Raw genomic sequence first — 26,034 nt, 5'->3', positions numbered from 1 at the left:
GTGCGGGGGGTTTCCAAGGACAAGAACCCTCCCAACCCGCCAGAGCTCCGCCCAATTGAGAAATACTGAGCTATTGTCAAGCGGAACCTAAAGAAGACCAAAAAGCCAGTCAAGGCAAACTGGCTTTCTGCGGCGAAGAAGGTGGACAAGGTGGCTGTAAAAAATCTGATGGCAGGGGTTAAGCGTAAGGCCCGGCAATTCGGATTTGGAAAAGCGGAAGCCTAACTGAATATTTTTCCTGAATTTTATACTAATTAAACTTGAAAAAGAAATTTAATTTGATTTTTTAAATAAACGATTTCACCGATTTACACGCGTTTTCCCTTGACCAAATTTTGACCGTATCACCCTTTAGAAAGTTCGTATCGATTTCCTTTACGAAATTTTTCCAAATTTCACGCCTCCAACGGTCTTATGATTTTGCGCACCATTTCACCATCTATTTTGATTATTTTATCGGTGGACAGCTTTTTTATCATCAATACACGATATTTGATGTGTTTTTTTTTATCTATTAGGCAAATCAGACAGAAAAATTGACCTGCTTCACCATTTCTTAAGTTGAAAGGTTCCGATTGCGCCTTATTCAACCTTTCCATATCTTCATGGAATTGATCAGTCTTACTTTTATTCACATTAAAGCTCGCCGTAAGATCCTCTAGACTTCTAGAACGATTTACCATATGAATTATGGTCGCAGGTTTCCAGCAGATTTGGGGTCTCTCAATGGGACTTTTCCAGATTTTTCATGATCGTGCAAAAAATGTTGGTCAATGAATTCATTCATTAGATGCTATCTCAAAACCCATGCTCGCCAAAAAATTTAACTAGGTGAAAATTTAATCAATTTTCATCCATTCGTTCAAAAGTTATTCACAAAGGAAAGTGTTGCGTTTTTTCTTCGAATACAGTCGTTGTATTCTTATAAAGTCTAAGAAAATAATAATAGAAAAATCTGCTTCGGATAAAGACTGTATATCCAGGGTCGCTAGCGAACCGGGAAAACCGGGAATAAAGGGAAAAACTTTGGAATTTCATCGCTTCACCGGGAAACCGAGGAAAACCGAAAATTTTGGCACCTCAACGGGAAAATTTTTATGTTTGCTCTCCGCAAGTGTGCTAAACTTACAAGCATAACTCAAATGTTAAACATTTAATAATGAAACTATTATCGACAAAACTAAACGCAAAACTAAATACTGTCGAATCTGGATAAGTGAGAGTCCAAAGGACTGAACTTTTTTTCTCACTTAAGAAGGTTTCTAACTTAACCAGGTTCTCTTTTATAGAAGGTCGGCAACATAAAAATGCATAAAAGTGATCTGTTCAAAATTGATAGTTTGTGAAAATTTATAACGTTACTAAAATATGATTCTCAGACATTCATTGATTCATTTCCTTGCTAAAAAAATTAAACTGAATCAACGCAATCGAAAGATTCTCTTTAGTTCAACCACGTTATAAGAAAAGTTCAGAAACCGGCATTTCGATAGCAACTTACTATCTTCGTCAGTGAGCATTTTCAATCAGTAAGTTGCTAGGGAACATCCATAAATGACGTAGCATTTGAGGGGGAGGGGGGGAGTTTGACTTTGTGTGACGATGTGTGACGAGCGGGGGGGCAGGGGTTCAAGTAAAGCTACGTAGCTTTAATTAAATATCGAAAAAAAATCAAAATTGAGCAAAATTATGCCTAATTCAATCTAGTTTGAACATGTAGCTTTTGGCTCCTACTGCCCGACTGTTTTCAAGCGTATCAAGGAGCGTACATGCAAGAAATGCAATTTATATTTTGCTTCAAATGTTCTCCAAAAGGAGCATAGCAAAATTCACAAGGCACCAGCCTCGAATAGAAAGATTCGTCCAAAGCGAATTGTAGGCAAAAGAGGACACGAGACGCTGGTTATCACTCCGGAGGACGATAGAGAGTGAGTGGAGGCAGCTGACATCGCAGACGATGGAGGAAAGCTGCCCAACGATTTCATTGGAATCCCGAATGGAGATAATTTGGACCGACGCAGCTGATTGAATACTTACTAGCTATCCTGTTTGTTGAAAGGTAGCTTGATTTTTTTTGACTGATTGATATGCCTTTTTAAACTTCCATATATAACTTCTTTCCCTTTTTTGTTATTTTTTGTATTATTCTTGCAAAATGCTGATAATAAAAATAAAAATTAAAAACCGATTTTTAAAAAGGGGGGGGGGGGGGTTTATTAAAGCTACGTTATTATCTAGGGGGGGTCTATGACTTTGTGACGAAATGCTACGAGGGGGGAGGGGGGGGGGGGGTATAAAAACTCGTAAAAAAGCTACGTCATTTATGGATGTTCCCCTATCGAAATACCGGTACCCAGGCGCGGTCCTATGGGGGGGGGGGGGGGGGTGATCGGGGTGATCACCCCCCCCCCAAGCGGCAAAAAACCGTTACAAAATACCCGTAAATGCTCGAATTTCTATAAAAACTTTGAACTTTCCCTAGTAGATGTGAATTTTCAAAAATTTTCCACTCCGTGGAGGTGTTTAATCAAAGAAAAAGTTGGTCTTTCACTTAAAGGCTCAAGATTGAAGAAAAGTCGGTCAACCAAACTCAAGCTGCACTTGCAATTCTCTGGACCGAATTATATCAATCAACTTCTGTTGAATTACTTAGAATGTTGACCTTGAACTTGCTAACCATTTATCTACTTAACATTTGAGTTAGGTAATGAAATGTAGGGACATTTTTTTAGATTGTCACTTATATCCCTTATATGCCTAAATTTACAAGAGCGAATTGTGATAAATTTTGCATTCGTTTCAAAATCTGAGCTTCTTAATTCTTCATAATATTTTGAACTTTAATCAAATGACAAATTTGAAAAAGTCAAATAGGGGAGTGGATATTGTTATAACACTGAAATACTTGAAAATTTTTTTCTTCTGAAGTCATACATTGCCTGCTTGTCTGCAGTTTCTTTTTTATTCGGTCAGATAGAAGAAAACAAAAAAAAAAAACTCAAACTATATACATATTTACGGAATAATAAGATTGGTAATTTCCTTTAATTTTCACAATAGTCACATTCTCCATTGGAGTGATCAGTTTTCCAGTAGGCGCTTAAGAAACGTGTAACTTCAATTGACAGTCTTTGATACCTTCTAATCTTTCTCTTTGACACCAATATTCCACAAAATAAATTCAATCGTAATATACAACATGTTGATGCCGCATGAAATCTATTTTCAAGGAAGATTCGTAAACGGAAAGTTCCTCATTAGAATTTTTTTTTTGTAGTTTAAAATATCTTCGAAACCGAAGGAATCGGGACAAAATATTATAATAAAACTTTACTTCAAGAAAAAAAAGCTTAGACAAATCTGAAATTCAAATATAAATTGAATTTCCAATTCTGTATTTTCTCTTTTGTTTACAGTTGGTTTATTGACAATTCTAAATCTTTACAAAGTGATGTCTAACAAATTCCAAAATTCAATGCAGTACTATTCTCACTTGCGTTTACAAGGAATTCATGCAAAATAACAATTGAGTTTTTTAATCACAGTAAAGATTCTTTTGCAAGAATTCATCTTTCCCTCGATTTTACATCATTCAAATACGAATTATGAAACTTCAAACTAACTGATATTAAAAAATTCCAAACATAAAATTAGATACATTTTAATTTGATTTGGTTTGAAATCTTTCACACCAAGCATTCATGTAGGGGAACTGGGGGTATAATGCCCATTGTGGGCAAAACGCCCCACTGCGATATCTAGCTAGATATACACTTATTTTAAAATTTCTTTGCGTTATTCCCTTTTAATTAACAGTAGAAACATTTTGTACAAAAAATAAGCATCAAATATGCGATAAAACTCAGCAAAAATCCAAAAATACTTTTAAAACCATATTCCTCGCAATTTGTGCCCTGACTTTCGTAACGAATTACGGCATCTATCGGCAAAAAAAAATACCTGACATCTGTTACAATGATGAACATTGGTCTTGAAAATCATCTTGAAAAAAAATTCCATATTCAATTATTTTTTCTGTTATTTTGAACGATTTTTAATAAACATGTCTTGGTAGGGAAAAATGCGCCATGTCCGTTTATCTTTATGCATGTTTCATATTTGTTTAAATTTATATGCAGTATCATCACAACAATTTTAAAGGTATTTATATGTGGTATTGGAAAACATAACTTGAATATAAACGAATATATTTAAAATTCCTAAATTTAATATGAATTTTAGTATATCTGGCAGCACTGCGTGTAGCAATACCTTTTTCCATCTGTGAAGTAGAATAGAAGTGTTTTTACCTGGCAAAAACTTCCGGATGCACTTGAATCAATAAACACTTATTAAACGATAAACGGCGCGATTTTGTACACACATATGCGCATTATGCTGAAACAAGTTGAGCACCACTGACTCTCAGTGTGTGCTGCACGGCTAACTATTACCCAAAACACAAACACTCAAAACCCAAATCGGTAGCAATTACAATTATTTACTAATACGACATATTAAAAACCTACGCTAGCTTAACATTATTACTCACGGGCCCGTTTCCTACCATAGTTCACAAACTTTACATCCCAAACGCACAACAGTCATATCACAGCTATCGGACGACACAGGTTTATCACAGCTGATGATCACGGGAAGCACCTCCGTAGACTGCTTCCGGCTGGATCCAAATCGTTGGAATCTCACGGCGTCGGGAATTCCGTTCTCAAAAACGAGACTCGAAAAAGCCAGAAGTGGCACAAAAACGAGTCCCGAAAAAAGAGAATTCAGTTCTCCAAAAACGACCCTATTCAAATTCATTGCGACTTTAGGATTGGCTCATGCAGTACAATAATAAGGCACTCACCCAATGGGGCCGTTGGCTTCCGTTAAATTTATGGCTACCGTCCGTTACGTGGTTTGCTGGGCACCCGACACTACAATAACGAGCAGCTACTTTACTGGATATGGGAGGGGATTTTAAGGTTAGACTCACCCTTGTCTCGAGGCTGAGCAGGTTTCTTTCTCCTTCTTTTCCTTTTTGCCTGAGCTTTGGTTGTATGTTTTTCCGAATTATCTGGCAATGGTAGACTCGGATTCCGTCTGTAAACAATACAACACTTCGTTATGCCGTTACTCGCAGGGCAATTTTCATCTCACCTTAGCAGCAGCAATTCCCAGTCCTCCACAACTTTCTACTCGAATCGGTGACGACGGATTACTGCTACCTTGCTCGGTTTCCGTTTCTGCTGACCCAACTCGGGGAGCAATTATTTGTCCGCTACCTGCGAGTCGAAGAAACGTTTGAATTTATCCAATCCAACAAAGCTGATCCACTTTATCTCACCTTACTGACGAACGATACGGCTATTTCCTCCTTCAATTCTGGCAGCGACTCTGGGATGCGAGCAAATGGCGGAATTTTAGCAATAAACGCTTTCACTGCGATGACGAATCGAAATCCTAATTTTCTTCTTCGGTTGCTGTTGTTTTGATTTGTTGATTGTTGTTTCCGTTGTTTTCCCATGTGTGCGTCTGACATATACACTCTAAGTTCTAAACACTCAATCTTTGGTAGGTTTTTGACTCACTCACTACACGCTCAAAACTTAATAGCTAGACAAACTTAATTATAATGCTACAATGCCCCTACTGATTCTGAAATCCAATCTTCAAACTTCATGAAATTTGTGGCTTATTTGTTGTTCATGTACTATGTCAGTTGCCTCATCAGTTATCATTGATCGATTAAACTCTAAATTAATTGCGAAATTAAATGCGAAAAAATCTGACAAAAAATCGAGTTGAGGACGCAAACATTTTCCAAAATTAGTTTGCTTATTTTTTATATTTACTCTTGTGGATTAAAGCTTTCCCGTTATCAGTCGATTATTTTTTTGGCAACAAGGCAATCCATAAAGCTAACATTCGAAAAAGCTTTATGTGACTTTTGACTTATATTGCTGGATTTCAAGATCTACACCAATGATTTCGCCAAGACTTCTTTCAGCTCATCCACTTAATAATTTTGAAATTTTAAGTTAAATTCCAGTTTAAAGTTTGATACTCTACATCTGAAAATTAGGCTATTTCAATAGCAATTGATAAATACTCTTCCCTAAATTAACCCTTCATGGCTTCATTCAATTTTTTTTATTGTAAATCAATATCATTTCAAGAGTTTGGAATTATGAATAGGTACCTACATGAAGTTCCAGAAGCTTCATACTTCAGTATCTGATTTTGATAATCTTATTTGCAACATAATTTATATTTAGAGTGATGATTTTTTATATTGAGAATTTGAAAAATCGAAACCATAATTTTGAACGAGGATTATGTTTTCAGATTGAAAATAATATTACGAAATTTCCATATCACTATTCAGCGAATTAATCCAATAAAAAATTTAATCACCGTTAATCAGTTTGGAATTCATAGTAATAATTAACTGAAACTTATTTCAAAACTATACTTTTTGTTTGGCCTAGCACTTATTTTCAGAAGCTCAACAACGCGCGTATAATTTTCATTTGTAAAATGACATTTATAACAAAAAAACTCTTGGAAGATTTTTGAATGTGACAATTTCAAACTACCAGATAATAATGACAATTTTCTTTTTATTAAATTTTTTTTGCAGTGAATATTATAGATTTGCTGGTTGTTCTATAAATATTGAAAAAGTTTGTTAAAAGATTTCATTATTCTTCTCTTGTTTCATATTTTTCAAAATACACCTGATTTTGTTCTCTCTTTCGAAATGATCGTTTTTTCACCAGATGTTAAGTTCCTTCATATTGACTGATTTTTGAAAATTTGGAAAATAACCCCCCCCCCCCCCAAGCGCCAACTCTAGGACCGCCCCTGCCGGTACCTGAAATTTTCTTAAACTGTGGTTGAATTATAGGGAATTTTTTGATTGCTTTGATTCAGTAGAATTATTCAACCAACTAGGCTCACAACATATAATAGAGTAAAAATTAAAGTTGTTAGAAGATCATCGAGTCAGAAAAGTTCAATTTGATCTGATCGGAAACTGATTCCCAAATTGAATTGAACATAAATGGCCTGCCTTCGACCAGACCGAACTAAACGCCATGAGAAAATTTTTAAACTGCAGATTTTGAAACTCTTGATATTATTGTGCGCTAACGAAACATCTAAAACAATTCAATGGAATGTGTTCCTTGGGTTAGAAACAATTGAATAGGGTTGATAAGTTTGGCAGATTTCGTCTATAGATGAAAATATTTGCCCATTATATTATACTCAAGTGACTCGAAAAAATGCTGATGGCTTTCAGTTCGGTCTGGTCGAATCCCGACCAAATGTGAGATCTGAAACATGAATTTGAATCGTTTTTGTCTGATAACTCTAACTAAATCTAAATTTGTGGACAGAATTTAGAATTTGAATTCTCAAATCTGTACTCAAATTATGACATTTGTATTTGAATTATTTTGAATCTGCATTTTAAATCCGAATCCTGATATCTAGATCTAAAATTGTAAATAAATTTTGTATCCAAATCCTGAATCTGAAATCTTTATTCTGATTTTTTAGTGAATATTACCTAATCGGAATTCAGAATAACAATTCGAAATCTTGTATGACGCTCCATGATTGTATGAGCATTTAGATTGAGAATTTAAATTTCTCAGAATCTGATCTTATGTTTCTTAATCGTAAGTTTTTGATTCAGAAAAATGCGGATAAAATCTCCAGCATTTTCATTCAAAAGATAAAAAGGTATTCATATTTAGTAAACTCATTCTGAATTCAAACTTTGAATAAAATTAAAAATTTAGATTAACAATTTGGATTCCGAAGTCAATTTCAGATTTAAAGATTTGAAATTCCGAATTTCAGATTTGGAGTTCTGATTCCAAAGAAATCTGTTTAAAATTTTCAAACTTCAGATTAAGAATTCAATTTTTGTGTCTTTTTTTGTTTCAAATCTATTGAAATGATGTTTTAAACTTAGCATTAACTAATTGGTCGCAGTGATAGGTATAAAAAAAAAATCTGAGGTCTGATTGTAAATACTAAATACATGTTTCTAATTTGGATTTAGAATCTGATTCTATCTTTTTTTTTATGGCTGCTTCCGTTTCAAATAAAGAGTTATAAAAAAGTCTGAAATTTTAATCAGAATTCTTTGAAACCAGAACCCTGAATCTAAAGTTCGGAAATACAAATCATAAAATCTAAAATTCCGTTCTGAGTCTAAATTATTAATCTAAATTCTAAACATAACTCTGAATTTAGTTTGCGAATGTGTAAACTAAATCTGCGTTCTCGATTTGACTTCCAAATGTAAACGTTTAAATTTGTATTGCAGTACTGAACTGTACTGAGTACTGTACTGAATTCTGGAATGTTTATACCATATGAATCTGTATTCTGAATCCCGATTCTGAAATCTGAATCTGTTTTCTGAATTTTGAATTCTGAATGTGAATCTTCGTAAATATTGTTGAACATAGAGCCATTCGAAATCTCTGAAATCGGAATTATATTCCTGAATATGAATTCTGCATCTTCTGAATCTAAATTTTAAGTATCAGTTCTAATTTTAAAACCGGAATTCTGAATTTTAATTCTAAATCTGAATTTGAAAACCTAAATCTGGAATCTAAATTTTCAATGTAAATACTGATTATGAATTTCCAAATCCATTCGATTCCGAATTCCTAATCAGAATTACCTATCAATTTGATGTTTGAAACTGAATTCTTCTGAAACTCAATTCTGAATCTGAGTTCAGAATCTAAATATTCGTTTGAAGTTCTAAATGCTTAACAAAATTTTAAAATTCCGTTCTGAAATCTGTATTAAAATTTTGAATTTTGAATCTGAACTCTTGATGTGAATTTTGAATAATTTTAAATCCGTGATCTGAATCTAAATTCTAAATACTAAATTTTGAGTTGCAAAATCTGAAACTTGAAGTCGGAGTCTAAATTAGACTATCTATTATCTGAATATGAAATCTGATTCTAATCCCGAATCTCAATTCAGCATCAAAATTTTGAATCCAGAAACCTAATTAGATTGCTAAATTCTAAAATGAGATTCCAAACCTGAGAATCAAGTCTGATTCCGAATCTGACACAATACTGAATTCTAAATCAAAATTTTCAATTTGTTGCCTGATATCCAAATCTTATTCTATTCTTCTCAATCTTAACTCTGAATCTAAATAAGGAAATGGTGTATCCCAAATCAGAGTCTATGTTCTGTATCTTTAATTCAAATAATGGTATTTTATTTTTCACCTAAATTCGAATTTTTAACCTAGATTCTGAATTAAAAAAGTTTGTGGAGAAACTGAATTCTGAGTTTGAAATTTGAATCTTAACTGTGGAATCTGTGTTCGAAGTTTAGATCTCAATTCTGAAATTGGAATCTGATTTCTAATAATCAAATCCGGATTCATATTTTGAATGTTATTTCTCAATTCTGAGTCTGAGTTATGATTTCATCCAACCGAAATTCCGGTCCGAATTCTGAAGATTATTTTGTATCTTGTTGAAACTGAATTAGGAATGTAAACAAATCTCTCGAGCAGACTTCGAAGCACAAATTGATAGCAAACTGAGGCCATGAAAACAGCAAATTGATTGCATCTTGTGCTGTTGAATTTTGAACGAGAGCAAAATTGAGCTTAAAGGTTTCATATATTTTTATTAGACAGCAAGCTGAGACCAAATCTAGGTATCTACACAACAGGAATCAATATTTGGTGTAGAATTTAATTTGATAACAAAACTAGGCTTAATAAGGAATTTTTCTTATAAAATACAAACCTAAGATCAAAACTATTGCATCATTCGATGTTTAGCGAATTCAATAGCCAAATTAGCTATCATCGAGGCATCCGCAATTTTGAAAAAAAAAGTTCATTGAAATGTGAATCAATGTTTAATTTGAATTCTTAATGTGATGCGTGAACACTGAAATCTTCCGAATCTTGATTCAGAATTGGGAACCCGATTTCGAAATTGTGAATAGAAATTCTGAGTCTGAGTTCCGAATCTGAACTCTGAATCTAAGTTCTTAGGATCCGAGTTCTAAAACTGAATTCTGATTCTTACTTTAGAATTTCATTTTCAATCTGAACTCAGAATCTTAATCTTTTTATTTCGGGGATTTTCATCCTATTCGATGATTCATCCCATTCCATCCGAAATCTTGAATGTGATTGTTGAATTTGTTTTTCTATATCTGAATTCTGTTTCTTATAATATTAGATATTGGGGCTTATTCTGCGACTCGAGTGACTTGAGAAATTTCATATAATTTTGCTGGCTTAAATTTTCGTTCAGATGAGCTTCTATTAGTCTTTAGAGTAGAGCTAATCGTTACTCAATTTTTTCCCTAAGCATTTTCTGGAGTCTGGATGAAGGAGGGAAATTTCGTGAGTCACGTTACTCGAGTCGCAGAATAAGCCCCATTATCTGAAAGTGTTTAGAATCTTCACAACAAGAATCAGCAGGGGGCTGTAAACATGATTGGTTACATCAGAACATGCTTTGAAATTTGCTTACATGAAAACAACTATCATGACGATGAGAATAACGTCGTCACCGTTATGGTGGTGAGCCAAGAACGACTTATTTCCTAGTCGTTTCAATGAGATGCAGATAAAAAAAGAACGATGTATTCTAAGTTCTATTTTTCGATGAACAACTTACCAACACTCGAAGAAATGATTTGTACTTCGGCTTAAAAAAATAGCTAGGCGCTCACTTTAGAATTCATTCCAAATCAAATGTTCTGGCAGGTTTTATAAGGGTTGCCTATAAAAAGCTGCGGCCAAGAAGCGGCCCGAGGGAGTAACTATCAACAATCTACCGGAGTAGTTCAACCAAGCTAGTTTAACTGCCGAATCTAACCGCCCAATCATGGCCACCGCGTTCCAAGTTTACGTTAAGCTCATCGATGGGCGATCGATTATGTTGACCGTCGAACCCACGACACTGGTAGAGGACTTCAAGGAGCAAGTTGCCGAGAGGGGAGCCATCCCTGCCGTGAACCAGCGACTGATTTATTCCGGCAAACAGCTGGAGGACGGACGGACGCTTAACGATTTCCACATTTTCAAAGGTTGCACAATCCATTTGGTGCTGCGGATGAGAGGCGGGACAGTGTAGATTTGCTACATTGCAAGTGTTTCAAAGTATTACGATAAGATTTGTGGATTTCCGATATGATTAAAATAAAACTGCACGTAAACTCTATTTTGCGCGTTTATTTTATCACGTAAACTTGAACTGCTTATTGGTATTCTGGTTTCGGAAGTCGTTCTACTGTAAGGGAATTTTGTAAACTGGGGATAAACACCGCTCTATTTATACGATACTTAATCGGAAAACTGTTTGACTGATTCATAAATTATTGTAACATGTTTTCACTACATGTTTCCACTATCTCCTATTGAGGATACAGTCTTTATAAACGATATTCTCGAAAAAAAATGTCGTCTAACGGAAGAGCGGTTAATGATTTAAAATGCTGACGGTTAAAATGGTATCAAAAATTGTCTTTGCCGTTTGGAAAATGTGTTAAAATGCATTTGTCAGTTAAGTTCTTTCGATACGTTTCAGTTGTTTACACTCTTTACTGCATAGTAAGGTAACTTTTCATAAATTGACGGATGTTCTGCTACGCGGGGTTTTTGTGTTATCAATTTTCAGATGCACGAATTATTTTATTAACTCACAGCTATGCTATCAGTATGACTGGTAATCACTGTATGTGCTAGATTCAAATTGAGTAAATTTAAAGTAATTTTTGGAATCACTAACATTTTAGAATGTTTGTCCATGTCACACTTTGAAGTATTATCCATGCTACAAGATAAACACAATAATTACTATAACGAACGATCATCACTTTTCTGATCATTATTTGTAGTCTATCACTGGATTAATGGAAACTATTCTGCATAATTTTAAGACTCCTGTTGTACCATTATGGTCTCGGTTCTCATTTTGTCCGGGGTGTCCCAGCAACTTTTAACACATGTCCAGACGAGCACGTTGCCGAAATCGATTGGGACCCGCTGTCCGGTAGCTTCGAGCTGCAATTTTTCGATGATAGTAGGAAGTATTTGAACCTCACAGATCAACTCGTTACCACAGTGTTGGCACTTTGGTGGCAACAGTTGCTCTTTTAGTGGGGCGATCAACAGGGGAGCTGCATTGCGCGAATAGCGTAGTATTTGGCCAGGGTTTTCTTGCAGTTTCGTCATAAAGTAATGAAACATGAGATCACCATGCATGGGCACTGCCTTCTCGTAGCTTTCTTGGTCCATCGGCATGGGTTTGGATCCTCCGACAGCACCGTGACCCATTGGACTGTCCGGAGATGTTTTACAGGCTGTTGAAAAAGAATTCAATTGAGTTGTAAAAATTTTAAATAAGTGCTCGGTTTCGTTTAAAAATACATACTTACCTTCTTCGTGTTTCTGGTACTCTTGCATTAGTTCTCGAACATGGTCCGTGACAATTGGTGACGTAGAGTATTCTTCATCTACATTGATGTAGAAACTTCTCAATGTTAAATCAACCACATCACGCGGAATAGTCTGAGGTTGTTTAAGTAGTGCTATTAAGTCTCTTTTGGGAGATTCCGGTGTTTCCACAACCACGACATCATCCTCGGTTCCTTCGATTTCCGCCGATGCCATACTCGTATACAGATTACCTATGGTGCCTCCTCTTGCTCCTCCTCCGTTGGCATTGCGTTCATCTACTCGCAAATTTCCAAATCCTGGGACGGGATCGTTTTCTATCGAATTGCTCTCCTCGTCCTCGTCCGATATTTTGCTATTATCGTACTGTATAATATTGCCATTTTCTTCATTTAGCAAATCCGGAATATGCTCCGTGGCAACTCGCATAAACGCTGTTCCCTCACAAGGCAAATCTTCATCATCCCAGTCATCGGCTCCACTGCACCAACTAATATTGGTAGGATTTACAGCCTTCACAACATGACTGGCTTCATTTTCTATCGGACTCTTTTCGAGAGCTTGAGTCCTAATGCACAACCAACTTTGCGATTGAGTGGAACAGGGAGCATTCAAACAGGAAAAAATATACAAAGTCCTATGGAACTGAGAATTTTCCAGCGGCGCATAAATTTGAATTATAAGCGGGCGATTCTGGCCACATAAAGGACACGCAGCAACCGCTACGTCGGACGAAGGCCAATTCTAAAAATAAACTTAATTAAATTAGAATAGAAAAATCAATCGAATAAAAATAGGGATTATCGAAATCTATCGAACAACCTTCAATCATAAAGAAAATTCCCCCATCCACCCCCAACTGAAAAGAAAACCCGAATCTTACCGGTTTTCCACCGATCTTATTGACGGTATGGTTAAGAAATGGTTTATCCTTGTCCGAAACCACTTCGTCGTCGAAGCCTAACAGAACGGTGCACTTATTTTTGGCCATTGGGACCGAATTTTACGGGCTGAATCGAGCAAGATGTTCAGAAATTGATTTTTCGCATCCGCACGGATTTCGGTGACACTTTTTCACGTCTTTTTGTTATCCCGAGACACGCGCATTTGACATTGACAAAAAATGTGGTTGTGCTTTGCGATTTACACCAAGACAGAACAGAACACGAAATTGGGTTTTCTTCTCTTAAAGAGCGGGTTTACAGAAACTCAACACAATTTTGGGATCAGGATTGCCGGCCTTCGGTTGATGCGTCGGACGAGAAACGTCTCTGCGGGTAAGCTTCTAAGGCCGATGACAAAGTGAAAGCGATGCGATGCAAATTGGCGAACATGGCCAATGCGAACTCGAGCGGCGGAACAAATTGACATCTGCTTCGCCGCGTTGAGTAGCGATTCACATACATTTTCATCAAATGTGGTTCGCCACATTGAATCGCATTCGCCGTTTCGCATCGCATCGCACTCACTTTGTCATCGACCTAAAGCCCATATAGGCGATGGACCCGCTCGCGATACCGGTATCCAATTTCTCATGCGTCAATAGCAATAGCTTATCCGAGCAGCCGAACAGGAAAGTTTTGTTTTTTTTTGCTTTCAATTTTCTTCCTTCGTTCTCAACAAGAGCTCCGCCAGTCACAAGGCGGAGGAATGATACAGTCGTGTTTTTTCCGTCTTGTGAGTAGTGAAGTTCCATCAATCATGTTTGGTGAGGGAAAATCGCTAGTTCAGTCATGCGTGCTACGGGTCAATTCTCTCATCTCTGTTCATGTGCGCGAATCGAACCTTTCTGATCTGGATTTTGAAATCGTTTTTGAGTTTCCAGTCTGTAAAAGTCTATGGTAATTTCGAAACTGATGGTTTAGGACTAAGCGTGTATAGTTATTACATTTTTTCAAAATGCTAGTCCCGATTTCGGGAGCTGGTGAGCTTGAAGTTAGCTCGTTTCTGTCAAAAATAAAAGTTGTTTTCTCATCGTCGGTCGTTTTTGCCGTTTCATCCGAAGAGTTTCAGTAAATTCTGTGCTGATCCTACTGTTAATTTTCTAATTTAATATAATCGCATTGAGATGAGTTCCATTGGTACCGGGGTAAGTATAATTAATAAGTGGAAATCATTCTATTCGGATGATTTATCAAACTTCAAATTTAGTCGGTCAGAATGAGGTTATGTACTAATTTGTTTATTCGATTCCGTAGTACGATCTGTCGGCGTCTCAGTTTTCTCCGGACGGCCGAGTGTTCCAGATTGAGTATGCCGCCAAGTCGGTGGAAAACAGTGGTACGGTAATCGGATTACGCGGTAAGGACGGAGTGGTGTTGGCTGTAGAAAAACTTATCACCAGCAAGCTATATGAGCCGGAATCGGGAACCCGAATCTTCACGATTGATAGTTCCATCGGAATGGCCATTAGTGGAATGATCGCCGATGGTCGCGCCATAGTTGATGTGGCTCGACAGGAAGCAGCCAACTACCGTCAACAGTACGACAGACCGATTCCCTTGAAGCAGCTGAATGATCGTTTGTCCAGCTACTTCCATGCCTACACCCTGTACAGTGCCGTGCGGCCTTTCGGGGTCAGTGTTATTCTGGCCACGTGGACCGAAGAAGGGGGACCGGAAATGTATATGATCGATCCATCTGGTGTTTCATGTGTAAGTTTAATAACTCTGAAGTCTTCTATTTAGCTTGATACGTTTTTAAATTAAATCTTTATCACTTATTGTGTTATTTCATTTTAGGGATATTACGGCTGTGCCGTTGGAAAGGCGAAACAAACCGCAAAAACTGAAATTGAAAAGCTCAAACTGTCTGATCTTTCCGTTAACGACCTTATCTTAACAGCTGGTAAAATGTAATTTTTAAAATCGATTTCGTTTTCTAAACACCTACTGACTATCTTTTATTTTACCCAACAGAATCTATCAGGTGCACGATGAATTGAAGGATAAGGATTTCAAACTCGAACTGAGTTGGGTTTGTCAATCCTCCCAGGGCCAGCACCAGCTGGTGCCCGGCGAACTTTACACGGCGGCAACCCGCGCTGGTCAGGAAGCGGTCGACGAAGACGACAGTGATAATGAAATCTAGGATCGTTCTACGATGGCTTGTTTAGTAGGTGGGAAGTGATGATTGGATAAGAACACAGCTTTGGGAATCGTTTTTTTAAACTAACGTTCATTTATTTGAACCTTTGCATTCTCTTCAAGGGGAAATAAAAAAAATAAAAAATGGATTTGATGTAATTTTGTTCTCCGAATCTTGAAAACGAATATAAGTTATGATAGATTAATTCGAGCGGTTGAAATTTATTTGGGTGCTCTGTTTGGGTGCGAAGTCTTAATAACAATTTAATATAGGCGCTTGGGATCAGAAGGGTGCAAGTGCCTAAATGATAGTTTCGAGAAAACGCGCTTCAAAGTTGTGAAGGTGCTCAATTTTTCACCCCTCTGATCCTGATGGCCTTAATTATGTTTGCTTTCATAAATTAATCTGAATCATAATCTGTAATTTAAACCTGAATTCTGAATTTGCGGATTTCGGGTTCTGATTCCATTTGTTAAATTTCAGAACTTAATTTGAAATCTTTACAGATTTTTATTTCATAAGTTCTAAGATAAGATCTTCAGAATGTATACAAATATGATTGTTATGTAACTGAATTTCGAATTTGAATAGAATTCTACTTTTAAGTTCTGAATTTTGAACTCTCGATTACTCAAAATTTCCAAGTTAAGATTATTGCTAAGTTGCCACCTGTTATGACTTTCTTTCAAAAATCAAAATACAACAGAGTTTTTTTTATCATATAATCATCTGTTTGAAATACTAGTTCACCAGTTATCACAAAAGTTCACGACAAATAAGTATCTCTGTTACGTTGCGATGCTATTCATCAATATCACTAAAACACTGCACTGATATGTTCCAGTATAGGGAGAGGCGGCTGGCGACGGGAAGTCTGAATTAAAATGTTCCGGATGGTTCCGTTTTTGCCAATAGCTGACGCGTTTTGCTGGGTGTTTTGTACAAATGAGAAGCCCACAAAGACAGTAGTAACATTTCCGCACAGAGGCACATTTGGAAAACGGCTGGAATAAAAATAATTTAGCAACAGTAAATGAAATATGTAGGTACTCAACTCATACATAAAACGTAAAAAATTATAAATAACACGAGTCCTTACCGTTTTTTTGTACTTGCAAGGTAAGTGGAAAATCGCATCTCGGTGTGATGTAAGTCACGAGTCCCATAATGATTAGCGGTTGAATTTTGCACAATATAAGCACCAACTGTAGAACTGCGTACTTGCCCTGAAATATTGGAAAAGATTCTGTTTTGAAGGAACATATGGTGCGTCGATTTTTAAATTAATTTTACCATCAGTTTAAGCTCCACATGCAGAGGACCCACCATACGAACGATGATGTTCAGTCCCCAAACGCCAAGGATAATCGAAACCACGATGAACGGCACAAAGAACGTAAGAATTCGGTTGAAGTTCAACTGAAAAGCAACGACATATTTATGTATTTTATCTGAATTATGGTCATCATTTGCACGAATCGAAATCACTCACCACATCTTCGACGTAAACCACATTAAGTCCGATGAACAGCGAGCTCTGGACGATCGGAAGTTGCAATATAAGCAATCGGACAAACAGTAATCGATTTCTAAAAAAAACAGAATACGGATTAGGTGTGTTGTTTGCTCTTGTGCATGGTGGGTGCACTTATAAAATCAAACAAATCACGCCGGCCGCCAGCCTTATGATGCTTACTTGGTAACTGTAGATCTCTTCAGGAATGGTAAACAACAGCAGCAGGGTGGGGTCCGAGCAGTGAAAGTTTCCGTATCACTGGATTTGATGAACGCATCTTCCCCGCCGATGTAGTCCATGATGAGACTTGTGGAGAAATTTAATCAAGGGAAGATTCATTATTTTACTGTTCATATACATAAATAACGTTTGAAGACTTCATCAAAGAGACAATAGAACAATATAAGATCCGAAAATTTTGAATTTTGGTAACGATCAAATATTTTTTTTTATGCAAACGAGACAGAATTCTCTGAGAAAGATTCTTGTTGAAAATGAAGCATTCTGTGGTAGTGGCTCCAGAGAGTGCCCATTAAAACGCTGCAAGCTTTGTTTGGAAATTTTTATAAATTTTCAAAACCTCTCACATTAATCTTTTTGTGCTTTCACTGTCACAAATAGCAATAATTTTTTTTATGATTCATTCAGCCCTGAACAAGTGCAACAAGTTTTAATTTTGTATGGAAATTTAACTTTTACCTTAGAAAAAAATATTCAATGTTATAAAAAATTGTTTTTTTTTTTTCCAAAATGAATTTATCAATTTCATCGTTTCTGACTGCTAATTCGAAAGCTGTTTTACCGTAGGATGAACATTAAAAATCTCAAAAAACTTCTTTGCATAGGCAATACGTTTGTGGATTTATATAACCTTGGCAAAACACTTCTGTAATGAATTTCAAGAACAAGACAGCTCAAGCAAACAAAACCTGCATTTTTTTTTCAATATCAATGGGTTCAAACTTTTTATTTTGAATTTGACTTGTATATGGTCATGGAATACTTAAGGCTAGTCCACACTAAGAGACAGCTCGTCTCGGAACGGTCTCAGCGTCTTCCATTTTATTCGGGAAACACTGAGACTGTCTCAGTTTTCCAACAACAAACACAGACAAAGTTTTATGAATCAAAAACTTTTGTTTTTGATTCAAAAAAATATTTTTGGAAATAAAGAATCAATTATTTGAACTAAATATTTTTGGATTTCCATTTTTAACAAATTCTTTGATTCTAAGAGCAAGTTCACTCGTGTTGGAAGAAAGTGGTAAAAATTTGGACATTTGTAGCGCATTTTTCAAATTTTACAATTCAAAACATTTTTCCAGATCTGCTGTCGTCAAATTTCTTTACAACACAGTTTCTATTTCCTCTCTATTTCTATTATATCTGATATAAATTTAACTATTTTTGCATCACAGAATGCGAAACTAGACATAATATTATAAAGCAAATTGACGACAGCAGATCTGGAAAAAAAATTGACATTGTAAAATTTTCAAAATGTGCTTAAAGTGTCGAAATTTCTACCACTTTCTTTCAACACGAGTGAACACAATTTCAGCATTTGATTCAAAGGTATTTTGATTCGACTTGCAAGAAGAATGGAAAACCGAAGAATTGAATCAAGTTTGAATATTTTCTATAAGTAATTGCATTTTTGCAGGACCAGGGCCTCAACCCTTGGATGCCTCAACCGAGGTGAAAGCTGCACAAGATGAAACCACTCCAAATCTAGCGGTCAGGTCGACGAAAATTAGGACCAGATGATTCGATTTTAGTTAACCAGTTTGTGACCCAGTGTTTCATTGAGTTGTAAATAAAAAAAAATTGAGATTTAAAATTCTTTCTTTTCGACAGAAAATATTTCTTCCAATTGGAATAAATAGAAAATGGTTCAATGAATAAATGCTTTTAAATCTAAATCTGAGTTACATTGTGGCAAAAGAATATGACATTGTAATAAATGAAACTGTTTTTTGAATCAAAGCATTAATTTTTGAAACATAGATTTTTCAAAAAAAAATTCTTTAAAACAAAGGGAAATGCATATGAAACAAAAAAATAAATATCCCAAAATCAAAGAAAATTTTCCTTTGTTTTTGCGGCATTTTCCTTTGAATTAAAAAAACTTTTCACTGCGTGTATGTATGCCATGGCCAAGATTCGATCTCATGACCTCTGGCTTAGAAGACATACGCTCTAACCTTTAAACCAAGGCCGTTGGCTTTTTCTGGATGATGTAATATGCAAAAATTTCAAATCATCTCAATTTTTAAACTGATGCTTGGTGACCTAAAATTTTATGGAAGCAAAAAGTTTGCCGCGGTCTAGTACTCATGATACAGTATCCATAGATCATGTTAGCAAAAACTAAAGCTTAAGAATAGATAAAACCAAAAATTGAAGACAAACTTCATTTCAAGCTTGTTTAAATACCCTAAGTGCAACCTTACGTTACCTTAGTTAACACAAGAGAGATCCTAAGTGCAAGTTTGAGTTGTCTATTTTGCATGGTAAACTCCGCTTTGGCATGGTACATCCCGTTCTTAACCCTCCAAAGCCGTTCGGGTCAATATGACCCGAAGCGCACGTTTCAAACATCTTTATCATCATTCCAATATACTGATGAACTGGTAGTTTTGACAGACCAAGTATGTTCTATGAAAATAATGATCAAATTAACGCCAAAAAACTAAAATTTGAGTTTTTAAAATCGGTTCATTGAGAAATGAAATACAGCTAAGCAAAGCCAAAACTGGATGTCATTTTTTTAAAGTAAGACTTTTTTCTACCGGAAGATCTGTCATTGCGGTAAAAACTTTCATTGGACCCCAACATATCTATACATTGTCGGATAGATGGATTCTTGACAATTTCAAACATCAATGAAATAATTAAATACAGAAAAGCTGTCAGAAGTTATGAGTATTTTAAAAATAAAATTGATTTTTCGGACTATTAACTTTCTGAACCAGTTTCTGAAAACCTGGTAATACATATCGACTTTATTTTGAAATGTTGAGTAATTAGAATAAATTACCTACACAATGAATATAATATCATCAAAATCGGTTAACATTGACAGCCAGGAGAACGAAATCAAATTACAACTCATATTTCCCCGAAACGGATATTTAGCGAACGGCTTTGGAAGGTTAAGGTATCCTACGATGAGTTGACTTACTCGCACACAAAAATTACCTCACTAGCCGTACACGAAGTACCTTCAGTAGAAATTGAGCCAATTAATACAACACATGACATGAAGGCGTTTTTTCGTGTTGAGTTGAGAATAGCATCATGATCTTAGTTGAAGAAATAAATTGTAACTTTTCATCTCTAACAAGCTTCTACGATATGATTTTGTGTTGTAGCTGATTAAATTTCAATGAGTTTTGGTGTGTGTTTCGAAAGTTCATTTGAGGAATGGTTTAATTTTTTCACGAAAAAGTAACCTTCAATATCTCAAAAATAAATATTAAAAAATTAAGCAAAGCCGCTGAACCAATAAAAAAAAAATCTAAATCACAATATGCCAGATAACGTCAACTTTCCAATTCACTGTTAAAAAATATTCTACTAGGGGGATTAAATGGGGCTGGCGAATGGTAGACAATGTGCAACTCGAGAACCCACTCACCTAACCTCTTCGGGTAGTGGTCATATCACCTCTTATCTTACAACTCCGACTTTCTACCTCCCGGTGGTATTAGCTGGACCCCGGTAAATGCTATGGTCGCATACTGACTAAGATAGGAGTCTGTTATCCATGTCAGGGGCGTCATGCGGAGTGCAACAACGTCCTGGTGGTGTTCGGGACCCAAAACAGCAACATCACGACTGTCCTCCTGCGAGATAGTGGGGTTAGCTGCGGGTCTCACGAGCCCGTGACTGCGAAAAAACAACCACCAAAGAATAATGAACAAGACATTTTGATTGGAAATTGGCAAAGACCCATGCTACGAAAAGGGACTGGCGATTGGAAACGGATTGGAAACGTAGTGGCCGATCGACCCACGAATGTGCCGGTTTAGAATCAAGGACGACCAACACGAATTCTACGCGCAGCTGGAGCTTGAACTCGACCGCTACCCAAAACATGATATCAAGATCTTTATCTGTGATCTTAACGCTCAGGTCGGTCAGGAGGAGTAAATCAAACCGACAATTGGAAGGTTCAACGCGCACCAGCTGAGCAACGAAAACGGCTTTACACTCATAGATTTTGCTGCCTCCAAACGAATGACCGTACGTAGTAACGTTTTTCCAGCACTGCCTTTCACATAAGGGGATGAATAACACGAAAGCGTTAAAATCCCAGAAAAATAAAATAAAACCGCCTTTCACACAAGTACACCTGGAGATCACCGCATCACCGTATCAAACGCAATCACTGTACAGATCGACCACGTTTTGATAAACACCCGGCACTTCTCGGAAATCATCGACGTCAGATCGTTGTTGCTGTTTTCTTTTTTCCGGGATTTTCATCCTCGCGGACGATTCATCCCTTCAATCGACGACAGATCCTCTCGAGGTGCCAACATCGACTAAGACCACTATCTGTTGATGGTGAAGATGAGCCCAAAGCTCTCCGTAGTGAACAAGATACGAAACCGACGGCCCCTCTTGAGGACTGTTGGGATACCATCAAGGCTTCGTGCCGCAAGCCGAAATGTGGCGGGATAAGGACGGGGGTATCCTGAAGGACAATCATTAGGTGATTAAAAGGTGCTAGCAGCACTTCGATGAACACCTGAACGGCGCACATGCTGAAGACCAAGACGGTGGGGGAAGCTACATCGCCGGCATAACCAACGACGTGGAGGAGCCACTCCCAACGATGAGTGAAGGAAGCCATTCGTCAACAACGGCTGGGAAGGATGGCATCGCCGCTGAACTCATCCAAATGGAACCGGACAAGTCGATGACAGCCTAAATCGGTTGATGGTCCGGACCTGGGACACAGAACAGCTACCGGAGGAGTGGACGAAGTGAGTAATATGTCCCATCTACAAGAAGGGCGATAAATTGGACTGTGAGAACTACCGAGCGATCGCTGTACTCAATGCCGCCTACAAAATGTTGTGCCGAATCCTACTCCGTCGCCTAACACCACGAGCAAACAGATTCGTGGGAAGTCATCAGGCCGGCTTTATGGAGGGACGGTCTACGACGGACCAGATATTCACATTACGGCAAATCCTCCAAAAATGCCGTGAACACCAAGTCCCTACGCATCATCTATTCATCGACTTCAAAGCCGCATACGACCAATCGACCGTGACGAGCTATGGAAAATCATGGACGCAGACGGTTTCTACGGGAAGCTAACCAAACTGATTAAGGCAACGATGGATGGCAGTGCTGAGTGCGGATTTCGGGTGAATTGTCGAGTTCATTAGAACCGGCCAGGGGGCTTCGAAAAGACGATGCTCTACCCTGCATGATGTTCAACGTAGCGCTAGATGGTGTTATCCGAAGAGCGGTGGGCGAAATGCGGGGCACGATTTTCAACAGATCCAGTCAACTTATCTGCTTTGCCGACGATATTGAAATAGTCGTCAGATTAGGAGGAAGACGAGGCGACGGTGGGGGAGATCTACCGCTGTAACGCGAAGCAGGAAGGATTGGGTTGATGATTAATACGTCCAAGACGAAGTACATGCTGGCCTGCGGATCCGAGACCGACCGAACCCGCTTGTCCAGTAATAACAAGGTCACGATCCACGGCGACGAGCTCGAGATAGTCGAAGACTTTGTCTATCTCGGCTCACTGGTGACCGCAGACAATGACACCAGCCGTGAGAACCGGAGGCGAATTATCAGCGGAAGTCGTGCCTTCTATGGACTCCACAAGCAACTTCGGTCGAGAAGACTTATCCCTCGCGAATGTACGGGCACGAGACGTGGATATTGCTCTAGGAGGACCTGCGAACACTCGGAGTATTCGAGCGACGAGTGTTAAGAACCATCTTCGGTGACGTGCAGGAGAACGGAAGATGAACCACGAGCTCGCGCGACTCTACAGCGAACCCAGTGTCCAGAAGGGGGCGAAGGCTGAAGTTGGAGAACGGTTGCCATGGACCAAGTGAATTGTAGGAATATTATTCATCAAGTTATGTCGTAAGACGGAACATCATGTGAATAAATAAAAATAAATAGGGGGATTAATACAAAAATAACAATTGTTTTCTTCTAGCTAGAGCAGTGGTCGGCCACCTTTTGAGTTTTAAGAGCCAAAAAAAAAAAATTAAATTAAATTTTAAAAAATAAATAATACAAAATTTATGAGTGATCGATGAACATTAGCTTAAAGAAATAATTTTGAACCTATAACAGTTTATTTTTTTCTAATTCTTGGATTTTTCTTTTAAATCTGTTTCTGATTGCCACTAAGTGCATGGATTTTCTTTTGGATTGCCAACTTTTCTAACATGGTACATCAATTTTAAAACGTTGGCAAATATCGAATCAAACAATTTTTAAATTCATATATAGCATAAATTAATACTTTGCACGATGTTAAAGTGAAATATTCGAACATATTTAAAAAGCAGAAAAATTTAATCAAATCTTATGATTCTCTCTTGGTATATTTCGTACCTAAAAATTATCAATCTTTCAAGGTGATTGAAAATGTTAGAGAATCATGATGGTCAAACAAAAGGAAGATCATCAACCTTAAATATTTAGAATTTCTCGAAAAAGATACACCGGCTCACCAACAACCCACGTTCAAGTCCTGTCGGTGAACCGTTTTATCTTTTTATTTTTTTTTTTTTAGGTTTTATTTTTGACACTTTACCAGCATTATGGCATTCGTGTCTATATCTTTTTATAGAAATTCATGATATTTACGGCTTATGCTCTTCCACTTCTTTGACCCTAATGTTTCTCTAAAATTTTCTATCAACTTGAAAATTTGAGAAAATTTATAATTTCTTCGACAAAGAAAAGCTGTTAAAATAACAAAGTAAAGGGAAGTAAATTTTCTTAAAATTATCAAGCTTTTTTAAGACATTTCCCAGATTTAGCTAATTCTTTCCAAAAACCTGAAGAATGAGATAAAAATCAACTAAAATTTATGTTAGTCGAATATTTAAATTTTCAAAAAATATGATCCTGACAACTGTACCAGTTTATAAATTCATGATATCAAGCGAACGTGTCTTCAGAATTTTATGCTTCTGGAAAATTCAAAAATCTCCTTCAGTATTGTGCGTGAGTGAAAAACTTAATTCAATACATTATATTTTATTCATCAATGCTTGCTAAAGCTACTGCTTGACAAGTATAAATCTGTAATACTAATTTGATTTTGGAGCTTTCATAAAAAATTAGAACAAATTCGAGTTTGAAATGCTGTCAAACTTTAATTTGTAATTTTCAATTTTTAGTTTTGAATTTGGTATTTCTATCGAGGCACATCAGCGGCGTTCTAATCTTATCTAAAAATTAAAAAAAATGAATGAGAATTTATTTCGCTGATACAAGTTGAAAATTTGTAATTTCAGAAAAATTGTTAATAATCTTGGAAAAAAACGGGCCTTTTTCCTCGATATCTGGGCAAGCCCAGGGTAAACCGGAAAATCAGGAATGCTAATGAGGTATCAATATTCAGATAAATGAAAATGATCGTTTTCAATTCAAATAAATATGATAGAATTAGAGTGGTTTCTCCAATATTTTTATGTTTCTACGCGTCAAAGTTGTACATATTTTTTTCGAAATGGTTGATTAATTCTAATAAGTTTTGGAAGTTTCAACTGATTAATGGTCATAGATGGCAAAAACATGACTGCGAGTGCTTAAAATGTAAAATTTGATGAAGATTATGTTGTATTTTACACGAATGCCAAAGCGTTGGTAAAGTGTCACAAATAAATAAATAAAAAAAAATTCTGTTGTATGATAACAAAACAGAGGCTGTCTAAAAACTACTTTTTTGGAAATGATAAAGTTTGATTTTCATGTGTTTGTGTTCGATTGATTTGAAAATATACACACATTTTGGAAAGAAATAATTTGATTTAAGTGTTGATGTTTTAAAACAACAGTTATTCACCCTTATTCTTGTTTTCGATCGAAGGACATTCGTTCGAAAGTAAGACAACTTTCTATTCTCGTTTTCGTTCGAACGAATGCGAACAGTTCGATTTTTCGAACATAGCTCGAACGAACTAAACATAGCATTCTGGTTTTCGATCGAACATATTTTTTCTACCGCCTGACAAACGCAAGTCTCAAGCTGCGAACGGAAGGCGTTTAAAGCAGAAGGTGTCCTTTAACCCCATATAAAATATATGTAAATAGGACAAAAAAGAATTTGATTAGGACCATTATAGACGCGGGTTGATGTTATGCAAAATTTTGCGAAAATTTTCGCTGATTAATTTTTTTCGACCGCTTTTGTTTCTACCGTCGGCAAACAAAAGGAAGTCTGAAGCTGTGGACATAGGGCGTAGGTATGAGGGTTAAGAACGATTGTGGTTCAAAATAATAAAATTTATGTGGCTTTTATTAGCATGTCTGTTTTAGAAAATCATTGTAGAAGTAAGTCAATTTCCCATTAAAAATGGTAAATTTTTATTTGAGACTCGCCATCGTCTTTCCTTCCAGTGGGGGAAATTTGCAGCAGCAGAAGCAATCAAGGTGGCACCATTCTCACTTTCCTCTTGTAATGAGGACACTTTCTTGTAACCGGAGACACTTCATTAGACCATTTACGGCTGCTAGCGATGAAATTTTCATCGAAATTATTCCCGGCGATTTTTCTGTTCTTCAGGTTTCAAAAACAAACAAATTTCTATCACACATTTACGTCTAGAACTGTCATTTTCACACCTCAGGGCTGCCATGAAATTTCGAAGTTAATCAGGCAACACCAAAATCAAACGTATCACATTCGTACGAAAACAAGAATACCTTTTTCGAATTCGTTCGAAAG

General features: G+C 36.7%; 3 protein-coding genes across 7 annotated transcripts in view; 1 reads left to right on the top strand and 2 right to left on the bottom strand.

The window, feature by feature from the left end:
* Nucleotides 1-11,242: 11,242 nt before the first annotated feature.
* On the bottom strand, nucleotides 11,243-13,585 carry LOC129751581 (programmed cell death protein 2-like). The gene is made up of 3 exons (XM_055747177.1): nucleotides 13,365-13,585; nucleotides 12,463-13,225; nucleotides 11,243-12,387 (listed from the first exon to the last, which is right to left on the bottom strand). Exons 1-3 carry the CDS (start codon nucleotides 13,470-13,472, stop codon nucleotides 11,960-11,962), a joined length of 1,299 nt encoding a protein of 432 aa, XP_055603152.1. The 5' UTR covers nucleotides 13,473-13,585; the 3' UTR covers nucleotides 11,243-11,959.
* An 825-nt stretch (nucleotides 13,586-14,410) lies between these two features.
* Nucleotides 14,411-15,716, top strand: LOC129751588 (proteasome subunit alpha type-3). The gene is made up of 4 exons (XM_055747190.1): nucleotides 14,411-14,570; nucleotides 14,680-15,135; nucleotides 15,223-15,335; nucleotides 15,400-15,716. Exons 1-4 carry the CDS (start codon nucleotides 14,550-14,552, stop codon nucleotides 15,569-15,571), a joined length of 762 nt encoding a protein of 253 aa, XP_055603165.1. The 5' UTR covers nucleotides 14,411-14,549; the 3' UTR covers nucleotides 15,572-15,716.
* A 522-nt stretch (nucleotides 15,717-16,238) lies between these two features.
* Nucleotides 16,239-26,034, bottom strand: part of LOC129751583 (organic solute transporter alpha-like protein) — a 181,635-nt gene continuing 171,839 nt past the window's right edge. For all 5 annotated transcript variants that reach the window (XM_055747184.1, XM_055747179.1, XM_055747180.1 and 2 more), the window contains exons 5-9: nucleotides 17,265-17,390; nucleotides 17,061-17,157; nucleotides 16,862-16,987; nucleotides 16,668-16,794; nucleotides 16,239-16,572 (exon numbers count right to left, since the gene is read on the bottom strand). In XM_055747184.1, coding sequence (XP_055603159.1) covers nucleotides 16,448-16,572; nucleotides 16,668-16,794; nucleotides 16,862-16,987; nucleotides 17,061-17,157; nucleotides 17,265-17,390 — 601 coding nt within the window. In that variant the 3' untranslated portion in view covers nucleotides 16,239-16,447. The remainder of the gene's footprint in view (nucleotides 16,573-16,667; nucleotides 16,795-16,861; nucleotides 16,988-17,060; nucleotides 17,158-17,264; nucleotides 17,391-26,034) is intronic.

The sequence above is a fragment of the Uranotaenia lowii genome, chromosome 3 (assembly GCF_029784155.1).
Source record: "Uranotaenia lowii strain MFRU-FL chromosome 3, ASM2978415v1, whole genome shotgun sequence".
NCBI classification, from domain to species: Eukaryota; Metazoa; Arthropoda; class Insecta; order Diptera; family Culicidae; genus Uranotaenia; species Uranotaenia lowii.
This window is presented reverse-complemented; position numbering and strand designations above follow the sequence as displayed.